Source organism: Erpetoichthys calabaricus, chromosome 2 (genome assembly GCF_900747795.2).
Source record: "Erpetoichthys calabaricus chromosome 2, fErpCal1.3, whole genome shotgun sequence".
NCBI lineage: Eukaryota > Metazoa > Chordata > Cladistia > Polypteriformes > Polypteridae > Erpetoichthys > Erpetoichthys calabaricus.
This window is the reverse complement of record NC_041395.2, coordinates 96,787,468-96,799,611: the sequence shown is the minus strand read 5'-3', so window position 1 is coordinate 96,799,611 and position 12,144 is coordinate 96,787,468. Positions and strand designations below refer to the sequence as shown.

At 36.4% G+C, this 12,144-nt stretch overlaps 1 protein-coding gene across 3 annotated transcripts in view; it reads right to left on the bottom strand.

Annotated features, from left to right (window-relative positions):
- LOC114646156 (AP-2 complex subunit alpha-2) overlaps positions 1 to 12,144 on the bottom strand; it is a 231,694-nt gene that overhangs the window by 33,322 nt on the left and 186,228 nt on the right. For 2 of the 3 annotated variants that reach the window (XM_051922803.1, XM_051922801.1), the window contains exons 13-16: positions 7,994 to 8,225; positions 7,010 to 7,180; positions 5,939 to 6,094; positions 2,408 to 2,571 (exon numbers count right to left, since the gene is read on the bottom strand). In XM_051922803.1, the coding sequence (XP_051778763.1) occupies positions 2,408 to 2,571; positions 5,939 to 6,094; positions 7,010 to 7,180; positions 7,994 to 8,225 (723 nt within the window). The remainder of the gene's footprint in view (positions 1 to 2,407; positions 2,572 to 5,938; positions 6,095 to 7,009; positions 7,181 to 7,993; positions 8,226 to 12,144) is intronic. The other variant, XM_051922802.1, reaches the window with a different exon arrangement.

Below are 12,144 nucleotides of genomic sequence, written 5' to 3'. Positions count from 1 at the left end.
CAGCCCTGCAGTTTACATGATTAGAAATTGCAGAGTTTGATGAAATATCATAACTTCCTGGCAATTTTTCAACACAGTTTGAAATTTCCTATTGTACTGCAAAAGAATCACAAGAACAGCACATTTTTTTCCCCACATGAAGACTGACTCGGCTAATCTGTCTTTGTGGGCAATGTATGAACTGTACGTATGGCCAAGCACTCAATAGATTTCAGCTTTCCTACACATAGGAGCCTACCCTTTTGCCTTGATAGTTTGTCATGGCCAGTCACTGGGTGCAAAGACTGAATCGCTGGGGATACCACATTACACAACTTGCATGCCCGGAGCGCTTCCGGGTGCAAGGGCAGCACTTCCACCACACTGGGTAGTGCTGCCGGAAGGTCGTCATCATGCACCTGGAGCGCATCAGGGGCAAGATAAAAGAGGCTGCCTCACTCCAATCGGGGAGCTGGAGTCGGGTGGAAGTGGACAGAGCTTGCGAGACAGGATTGGAAGCGGCCAAAGGACCAAGGACTGAGTAATCTGTGAATACTGTATATAGTGTGTGGAATAAACGTGTGTGTGTTTTTGGACATTCCGGTGTCGTGTCTGTCTGTGGCCGGGCTATCTATTACAAGAGCCACACTGGGTACAGGTTTTCATTCTAAATTTTCTTAATTACTCTACTATATTTTGAAAGTTGCAGGTACATGGCAAAGGAGGCAATAAAGAAAATTATTTTTTCAATATTCAGTAGACTTTCATATAAAACTTATATTTTAAAATATCCAGCCTCAGATCTTTCATAGCCATAATAGGACTTTTCTTAACCTCTTCACTTGTGCTCAGCAAGTTTATCTATGATTCTTAAAAATATGGCTTTTAACCAGGCATTGTGACATATACTGCTGGAGTAATCCAGCATATATTAAGAAAGAGAAAATGAGAAACTGGCAGCGACACTGTGTTATAGCTTCCAAAATACTGAAGCAATTTTGTGTATATGTTTGACAAATCACAAGCAAATGCACTAGGCATTTTCTCTGAAATATTCCTCCTCCTAACTGTGTATAGAACAAGATGTAGAGTACAGAATGCTGTTCCCTTTGCTGTAACAGGCAAAAAATCTCAAATTCATTTGTGCATGAAATATAAATCATTTGTTCAAATGTCCCTTTCAAAATCACTTTAAAAATATGCAGCATTCACATGCTCTCGGATAGATGGCAAAGATCCGTTTCTGAAATTTTACATAAATGATCAACAAACTGACAATTCAGAGACAACAAAATTACCAAAATTTTCAGAGTTTTGATGCAGTGCTGATCAATACAATCACTGCATACAAATTACAAAAAATATAACCTGGTCAGGAAGAAATGCTATTTTTTTAGGTTGAACTGCATTTTGAGCAGCATCTTACAAATGTACTGTATTATGTTTAGTTTGCTCTTTACTTCTTGAAAAATGCACTGCATCATTAATTGCTTTTTCTTTTGCAAACCAAGGAACAAATCAAGAGCAACCTTGTGTTTCTTTGAATAGTCTGACCAGAAACCCACATGAACACAATGAAGTGGGAAGGTGAAACATCAACACTTGGAGAGCTGAATAATCTGATGGCATGTGAACACAGTAATAAGGCATGTGCTCAATGGCCAGCTACTCCAACTGAAATTAAATCTAAGTGCATTTGAAAGGGCCAATACTTCTCAAAAGATAGAAAGACGCTTTACTCATAACAACAAAAACTATACAACCAAAAATACAAATAGACAATTTATGTTTACTGATTTACAAATATAAAGTAATTATCTAAAAAAATCAAGCAATTTTACATTGCATCACAAGTAAAAAGGCAGTGTTGACTGAAGGCACCTGGAGTTTTAAATTGTATTTAAACTTTATTCATACTATAATAAATACTCAACCACATTTTAATTTTTGATATGTCACATTCCTTTCAAAACACATAGTAGAAAGTCTTGGAATCTGAGGAGATTAAAATGGAATTTGAGCTGAAAAATGTGCAAACTCCATAGACAGAGATTCAAAGCCAGGAGCTAAAAGGCAGCAGTGTTAAGTACTGTGCCAGTATGCAGTGAATCAAACTTTGTTATATTACAATATGGACCTTACCATTTTTTTTTTGCTTCTTTCAAATTAACTACATTGTACTTTTCAGTGTAGATGTGACTGTTAACATCGTCTAGTGGACAACAAATTCCACAATATGCACAGTAAATTGGTGCTACAGGGACATTAAGAATCAGCAGATTTCAGAGTCACTGTGCAGCTACAACATTCTGTAGTTCCAGATATTGAAAACTTAGTTGTAATGCCTTACATTGAAGCTACATGGACTGAGCAGAAAGAAGTACAAAGCAACATACCACTACAAACATTCTTTTCAAATCAGCCATACCTGGAAAAATTCTCTTCTGCAGCTGAAGCAAGTGTTGCAACTGGTGCGGAATTCTCTGAAAAAACATCTACTAGAAGACTACCACCTGTTGAGTTAAGTGGCACAGAATTGAAGACTGCTGTAGATTCTATACCAAGGAGGTCAGTAGAGGGAGATGGCGTGGACTGAAAAAGAAGATCAGGAAATTCAGAATCTGCATAGTGTATATGATAATAAGGATAACTGTTACAATTAAGAAAGCAGTTTATTTCACTCCACACAAGGATACTTTCTATAACATTACCAAAAGAAATTTATACATGCCTTGTTAAGGACTACAAACTATTGCTTGGGGATGTTAAATACAAAAAGTATATATTCAAACAGATTTTAATTTGATTTTTTGATTTAATTTTAATAAAACTTTGAGTGCTAAATCCATGTTAGTACTGTGTGCACTCTGTTTTATACTTTATTAATATTTTTTATATTTTGCTTATGGTGCATTTGGAAAACTGAAACGCTTATGACTCCTGCAATTTTTCTTCAAAGACACATATGAAAAAGCACTGAAAATAAAGCTCTTCACAAAATCTGGGTTCTCTGTGAGTATGACTGAATGTACTTGAACTGTACTAACAAGAGGGAATAACAGGTCGAATGTACTTGAATGTACTAACTGGTGCACTGCAAATAGTTAAACAATTCCTTCTTATTATTTAGCAAGTCGTGTTTATTATCATGTGTACTCAGTTTAATGAAATTCCAACTTGGATGTCTCATAACATTTGACAATACAACAGCAACAAAAGAAAAGAATGCATACACAAAAATGCATTAAGTACTTATTAATTTTTTTAAAAAGATTTTATTAAATTAATTCATTGATTCATGAAGATGAGCAGATGTGCTATACGTTGGTCCTGACTGAAAGTTTAAAAACTCATGTGACTAACTTGACCATGTACCTTTTTTAAAGGATGCATTACATACAATTACATTATTAAAAATATTCAAAGTTGATTCAGAATTAATAAAAATCATAACTCTGGTTTGGCATCAGAGTCTAAAAGATTAGTTTCTGGCCTCACTATATTCTGAGCTTACAAAATTGGCTACCAGCCAGCAATGTGCTTAATTTTATAAGGAACAATGTTTTATACCCACCCATTCATTCAGTATTAAATCTACCTAATCCACTAGAACCTTACCAGACAGCATCAGATGTAAGACAGAACTCAAATCCAAATACAATATTTCATAAGGAAGACAACACCACAAGAAAATCACTTTCAAAACTTTTAACGAAAGAGATTTTTAAGACTTAACGGTCAGCATATGCAGCATTATCACTAGTAAAGCAAAGAAGCTTCAGCTTCTTAAACCTGAGAACTCTGAGGAACAGCTACTTTGAGCTAGAACTTTAGGCATCCATCACTGCAAGCAAAAGCTGAATTTATTTCATTGAACCTAACTGCCATATTTATGATTTTCTTTGCTGTTTTAAGAATTTTAAAATCACTACTTTAAAGAGCCCTGTCACTGTTAGTATTGCTCATTTTAGTTACCCCCGGTTTAGGCTGCTCACATAGAAAAATAGTAGTAAGTGGAGAAAAAAAAGAAATTGTGTTTAGCTTATCTCCGTATATTATTCATTGGTCACGGTCACCTCTACCAATAACACTCATTGGCTATTAAGGCATTGTCCACCGGTTGCATGAGAATTGTAAACGATTTACTGCTTTCAAAATGTTTGAGCAATCACTGGAACTGTGTCTAGCTTTTTTTTTTTTTTTTTTTTAAACATGCCTTACAGGGATACAGACCAAACTGCAACCCGCTTTGCTTTCTTTATGATGAAGTTACTTTGCATGTGCACAGAATGCTGCATTTATGCATGGCTGTGTTTTCAAGTGTCACATATGTTTAAAGGCTGAAGATGAGTTTTCAACTGTATCTTTTATGCAACTGTGCATGTTTTGTAGATACACCATAAGCAAAAATATTAAACCTAATAATAAAAAAAAACACACACAGACACAAATGGCACAAACATATATCTAAATACATAATTATTTTAAGATACTTTTTGATTGATTGGATAGTTTTATTTCTAAACAAATAACTCTTATAAGGAGTGGGTATAAGATAAAATGATTTGGTCACTTTGTCGACTTTCAAAAGGATCGCCTATGGACTTTCCAGATATCATTAAGTTTTAATAATTGATTTCTGGGAGAAGGGCGTTTGTGTTATCCTTTTTTAAACTTTCAACAGGTGGGGAGGATTTCTTGACTTTCCTGACTGCTCTTCTGAAAAATGTTCTATATTAAAATGTTATTTTTAATGCCAAAAGCAGGAAATTGGCAGCAGAGACATGGAACGCAGTATACCATATACCACGTAGCACATGCCCAGCTGCAAACGTGGGACAAACATCTAAAACACTCATAACATGTATACAAGAACATTGCAATACTGTTAGATGGAAGGACCCACGGTCTCTGATATATGCATGTACAAGTTCATCCATACACAAGTTTAACTGGGACAAGGTGCAAGAATAATTCAGGGCTAATACTAAAAGTGCCAGAGAGCTGGCTTAATCATGGCTATTAAACAAAAACACCACCAACAGACACTTGGAAATGAACCCAGCATATACAGGCTTAAAAAGAAGTTTTCTCTAATAACCAATTATACATGAGTAATAGGTGAATTTACCAGCACTGAAGGAGTGACTACTGAAACTGGAGCTAGCAGTCATATATGAATAATACATTTAAAATATATATATCAGTCATTTTAAGCAGTAACAGCCATTAGAAACTCTAGTAATTTCTTGGCTATATGTATATAAACCAATTTATTTAAAAACACAAATTATACTCACGTCTTGGTCATTAACCATTTCTCCAATTTTACTAATAAACAAATCCTACACTGTAATTATTTATTTTTAATACTGACTTTAAATTCACTGCAAGTGAACATTCGTCTTTTTAAAGTGACATTTTTTATTTTTAGAAAATATACTGTTTTCTTGATTATTCAATCCACAAAATGTAACACTTTATAGAATTGTTTTTGGCACCAATAACAGCTTTAGGTCATTTGGGTTAAGTAGATTCCAGTTTTACACACTATTTGGGAAGACTTTGGCCCATTCATCCAGGCAGTTTGGTTCAGGCTATTCAGATTAGTTGGATGACACTTGTACACCACAATTTTAAATTATATTAATACAGTAATATTACATACACACACTGAGTTCCATAAATAAGCATTTCGAAATCATACTTATTTTCGCATAAATCAGTGCATACACATCAATATTTTCCATTAAGTACCTTGCTGTTAGGACCAAGAACAAAAATGCCATTATTATATTAAAAAATGAGGTAGCAGAAAAAAGAAAAGAAAGAATAACGTGCACTACATGCAAATACCAAGCAAAACTGTTCATTGCCAAGTGAGCAGCACTGCTTAGAAAAGTCACTCTCAACGGCCAACAACAGAGTGCTTAAAAGTCCTGCGAAAACAAGTCATAACCTCAAAGGAAAGGCTTCTTTTAGGGAGAAGAGGGCATGTCCCTGGAAATAAGAAGGAAGCAGGTAAAAGAGGAGCCTGTGGTAAAGACTTGGTGGGATGAGGACGTTCAATGGCAGGCTGAGCAAGGAGGTCCAGGAAAAAAGAGGAGAGAGGAGTCTACAAGTGAGTGGAAGGGAAAAATGGCATAAAGAGAATGTAGAAAAAAGGAACTGACATTAGGAACAGAAAAACAAAATGTTAAGTTACAAGTTATAACAAACAGTACATTACATTAAAATTTAAAAAAATCAATATGTATAGAGAGAATACACTGAACTAAAAATCTTACTTCTTAAACAAAAAGGACATATACAAAAATAATTCATTTTTAGAAACACATTTAAACTTGGGCGGCACGGTGGCGCAGTGGGTAGCGCTGCTGCCTCGCAGTTGGGAGACCTGGGGACCCGGGTTCGTTTCCCGGGGTCCTCCCTGCGTGGAGTTTGCATGTTCTCCCCGTGTCTGCGTGGGTTTCCTCCGGGCGCTCCGGTTTCCTCCCACAGTCCAAAGACATGCAGGTTAGGTGGATTGGCGATTCTAAATTGGCCCTAGTGTGTGCTTGGTGTGTGGGTGTGTTTGTGTGTGTCCTGCGGTGGGTTGGCACCCTGCCCAGGATTGGTTCCCTGCCTTGTGCCCTGTGTTGGCTGGGATTGGCTCCAGCAGACCCCCGTGACCCTGTGTTCGGATTCAGCGGGTTGGAAAATGGATGGATGGATGGATGGACATTTAAACTTAAGTTACAATCTTGGTCATTACATTCAAATAAGATAAATATGTACTCTTTAGCTATTTTACTATAATTTATTTTAAAAATAAATTCTTTTTATATGCAATATGGTAATTCAGATTACGTGGAGATTATGAGCAAGAGAATTAAGAAAAACAAAAATCACCCCATCACTAAACAGCACATGCCCACCAATCAAGTTCAAGTGTCACATTCTTACTTAAATCACATTTAAAATAAGGCATTTCTATAACGGAGGTAAGAATTACATTGACAGATGGAAAAAACAAAGATACATTATGTACCACAGTGCTGGCGTTTGTTGCAGGTTCTGTACTTCCATTCATTTCTACATTTCTCTCTTTCTTTGTTTCTTCTATCTCGGAAACCATTCCAGGACCCTTCTTCTTCTTTAGCTTAGCCAAAATAGAGGACTCCCTTTCTGGGAAGGGTGGCATCTCCTCCAGGACTGTGGCCTAAAAAATAAAATCACAGTATATGTATAGTCATTTGAGCTCAAGATATGTACGTCAACATGAAAAACTACGTATTCTGTGCCATATGTAACAAATTATCACAAATTTTTACATTAAGTTTGCTCAGATTTTTTTGCAAGTTCTAGTATTATATTGAAGAGGATATGTGTGGAGAAAAATGAACTCAAATTATGGTGTACCTTTCATTTGTTAAGACATAGACCAATTGTCAGAACTTTATAGATTTCTCACGAGACTGTCATCATTTGCCTGCCCATAAGTTACTGTAAAGTACCAGTAGTGGGTCTGGCTGGGTGACCACTTATCCTAGAACTACTGGAATCAAAGAACAAGATAAGAAAATAATGAGCACATTACAAAATATGTACTGTAACATCACTGTAAGACATTACCATACTCAATGTTGTATTTGTGGTCTTGTGTTTTTGATACATGTAATCTAGTGCTTTAATTGAATATAACTTACTGTATTCATTTAGGTTAATTTAACTCAAACAAACATTGTAATTCTGAACAAATCCTTTATTTTTTTGCCAGGAGTGTGGTAATAATCATCTTACAGTTCAGAAACAAACTATCATACAAACAGGATGGAAAGTGACACTGAGGATTCTTTTCTCTTTACTACGCTCAGTAAGTCAGTGCAATCAAGGATCACAATAATGTCAAGTCAATTCATAACTAAAAACTAATAATGCAGTGACGTATACATTAGCACAATATCTACTTTGCCAACATATAACCTATACAGTTGCCATTAAAACCATATTCACATCCATAACAAATACATACCAGAATGTCTGTACTAGCAATGCAACTTAGTCGCAGATATTCCACTGCTCGCTGCTGAAGCTCCACATCTGCATTTCTTAGTTGACTGTCACTTCGTAAAACATCTTGGATGGTGGTTTTGATCTCCGGGAACAGATTCACAAATTTGATATAAGTCGAAAGTAGCAAGGCCCGTGTGGGCACACTGCAGAGGTGAAATTTAGAGTGTAGCAAATTGAACTGAATCAAAGGGCTAGAGAGACAAATTGAAGAAAAAAATAGGAAAAATTAAACAAAGACAATATTGAATTTTAAAATATTTTAATCCCTGCTGAGAAATTCGCACTTTTTTTCTATAACATGAGACTGTTACACTAGTTCTTCTAACTCCAACATTTTTAGGATCCATAAAATGGAGTAGTCCAATACAAGAAAAAAGTTAATATATGTTACTAGTTCTGCTCAGCTTCATGTGTTTTTTTTTGTTCTCTTTAATATAGGTGGAAATACCAGACCCCATAGTCTGCATAGTATAGAATATCCTGGTTTGTGGCAACAGTGCCAATCACGAATAATGCACATGGTGAATAAAAAGTCATACTGATGCCTTGCCAATTCTAAATAATTTACATTTTGCTCATTTCCTTGATTAAGAGAGAAAAAAAGACCATCAGTATTTCTCACACTGCTTACTACACATGATCTTTTTTTCTTTAATTATAGGTCACAATTTATCTGTTTCAGTAAGTACTTAAACTGTAGTACAGAGTGAGAAAAATGAAGAAAGTTTACACATCTGGCACACAGGATGATTAAAAATACTTTTTTCCTTCCATACTTACTGATTATTTAAGTCTTTGATTAGGCTAATCAAATTTGAAGCGTTATTTCTAAACTACATCAAATAGAAGTTGTGTTGTTGTTGGCTAATGCCTAAAATTGGCAAAACGAAACATTAACACTAGAATTACCAGAGCCTACGGAAAAACTCGTAGATCCGTCCCACCTTAAATCGCTTCGCACCTCTCCATCAATGTCTTTTGTCCTGTAAATGTGTCGATAAACAGCAAGCACCCTGCTATCACATCCGCCACCACCGTACAGTTTTTTCAGCTCAAGTCTGTTTACTTGCGTGTCAGTTGCTTAGAGTTGTATAGAGTGAGAAGTCAAGAAAAATTACACCTTTTATAAATACTAGATCATTATTTGGAACACATGTATTTCATGTGTGTTCCGTGTCTACAACAATCTATGTACAGTAAACACATCGTTAAAACAGAAACGTTTTTCATGTTTTAGTAATAATTGACAAAATGTGGACATGAAGTGTATAATGTGTTAAGCCTGAATTCCAAATATCAAATAAACACTTTCACAAAAGGTATAAATATAACAGAACAAGTGCGCTTCTATTCAAGAATATAATTGCAGAAAAAGAATCCACGTTAGGGTGCGACATTGACACGTGTTTGCTACAACCGCTTCGGTGGCACAACGGTAACAACTGTTGACTGGTAATCAAAACTTCACGGGTTCGATCCCGGACGAGTCCGTTTTAAGAAGTGAGCTGCTCTTATTCTTACTATTTTAGAATAAAAACATACATTTGATTTCAGTCTGTAACAGCTGCTGTAAATATATGACACTTGTAAAGGTTAGCTTTGTTTTTTTTTTGTTTTTTTTTTTTTTAAATTCAGTTTTATTCTCTCAGTCGTGTCCACGATCCCACCCCATCTGACACTGCTGTTTTCACATAAAGACGCGCTGTAACAGAGGTGAACTTGGATCATGATGATGGTTCTACATCAGAGCAAGAATGCAATTTTTTTGTAGGCTCTGGTAATTCTAGTGTTAAAACCAGCCCACTATGACTAAACCTCACAAAAGCTGTAATGAAAACAATAATATTTCTTTGCAGGAGCCACAGTTATCCAGTGTTTGAGAAAAGCATGAAAGTATTTGTGTTCGGATTCAGCGGGTTGGAAAATGGATGGATGGATGAAAGTATTACTATATACAGTAAGTTATTGAGACTTGGGCTATTTGGACTGAATATTATAACCATGCAGATATTTTAGTCTAAATTCTGCTGCACAGCAGTTCCTTGGAAAGTATCACATGCCCTTGGGGAATATAGATGCATCATTCTAGTATGAACATGCACTGCACAGATTTTTGTACAAGCTGGTTTGCAAGCTCTACCAAAACCTGTAAGTACCCTTATGTTCTTCTGTTTGGAAACACTTAAATATTTCAAAGAAAACTTTTGACGAAGGTCAGTACTCACAAAAAGTGTCCATACTTTATTCCCTTTGTTGGTCTTGAGTTTGCTGATATACAGTGGTGTGAAAAACTATTTGCCCCCTTCCTGATTTCTTATTCTTTTGCATGTTTGTCACACAAAATGTTTCTGATCATCAAACACATTTAACCATTAGTCAAATATAACACAAGTAAACACAAAATGCAGTTTGTAAATGGTGGTTTTTATTATTTAGGGAGAAAAAAAAATCCAAATCTACATGGCCCTGTGTGAAAAAGTAATTGCCCCCTGAACCTAATAACTGGTTGGGCCACCCTTAGCAGCAATAACTGCAATCAAGCGTTTGCGATAACTTGCAATGAGTCTTTTACAGCGCTCTGGAGGAATTTTGGCCCACTCATCTTTGTAAAATTGTTGTAATTCAGCTTTATTTGAGGGTTTTCTAGCATGAACCGCCTTTTTAAGGTCATGCCATAGCATCTCAATTGGATTCAGGTCAGGACTTTGACTAGGCCACTCCAAAGTCTTCATTTTGTTTTTCTTCAGCCATTCAGAGGTGGATTTGCTGGTGTGTTTTGGGTCATTGTCCTGTTGCAGCACCCAAGATCGCTTCAGCTTGAGTTGACGAACAGATGGCCGGACATTCTCCTTCAGGATTTTTTGGTAGACAGTAGAATTCATGGTTCCATCTATCACAGCAAGCCTTCCAGGTCCTGAAGCAGCAAAACAACCCCAGACCATCACACTACCACCACCATATTTTACTGTTGGTATGATGTTCTTTTTCTGAAATGCTGTGTTCCTTTTACGCCAGATGTAACGGGACATTTGCCTTCCAAAAAGTTCAACTTTTGTCTCATCAGTCCACAAGGTATTTTCCCAAAAGTCTTGGCAATCATTGAGATGTTTCTTAGCAAAATTGAGACGAGCCCTAATGTTCTTTTTGCTTAACAGTGGTTTGCGTCTTGGAAATCTGCCATGCAGGCTGTTTTTGCCCAGTCTCTTTCTTATGGTGGAGTCGTGAACACTGACCTTAATTGAGGCAAGTGAGGCCTGCAGTTCTTTAGACGTTGTCCTGGGGTCTTTTGTGAGCTCTCGGATGAGTCGTCTCTGCGCTCTTGGGGTAATTTTGGTCAGCCGGCCACTCCTGGGAAGGTTCACCACTGTTCCATGTTTTTGCCATTTGTGGATAATGGCTCTCACTGTGGTTTGCTGGAGCCCCAAAGCTTTAGAAATGGCTTTATAACCTTTACCAGACTGATAGATCTCAATTACTTCTGTTCTCATTTGTTCCTGAATTTCTTTGGATCTTGGCATGATGTCTAGGTTTTGAGGTGCTTTTGGTCTACTTCTCTGTGTCAGGCAGCTCCTATTTAAGTGATTTCTTGATTGAAACAGGTGTGGCAGTAATCAGGCCTGGGGGTGGCTACGGAAATTGAACTCAGGTGTGATACACCACAGTTATGGTTATTTTTTAACAAGGGGGCAATTACTTTTTCACACAGGGCCATGTAGGTTTGGATTTTTTTTCTCCCTAAATAATAAAAACCATCATTTAAAAACTGCATTTTGTGTTTACTTGTGTTATATTTGACTAATGGTTAAATGTGTTTGATGATCAGAAACATTTTGTGTGACAAACATGCAAAAGAATAAGAAATCAGGAAGGGGGCAAATAGTTTTTCACACCACTGTATACAGTATGTATCATCCCTAAACACTCCTTTGTCTTTGTCCTGGCCCCACAGGTCCCCTCAAAACTTTGAAAGCAGAGGTTTAGGCAATGAATATGTCACCTATAAGATCTGCAAATGCAGCAGCTTTTTTTTTTTTTTTTTAAAAAAACTGATCCAGAAAAACAACCACTGAAACAATTACCAAAACAGGGCAGCACTTTGAAACTACTAGT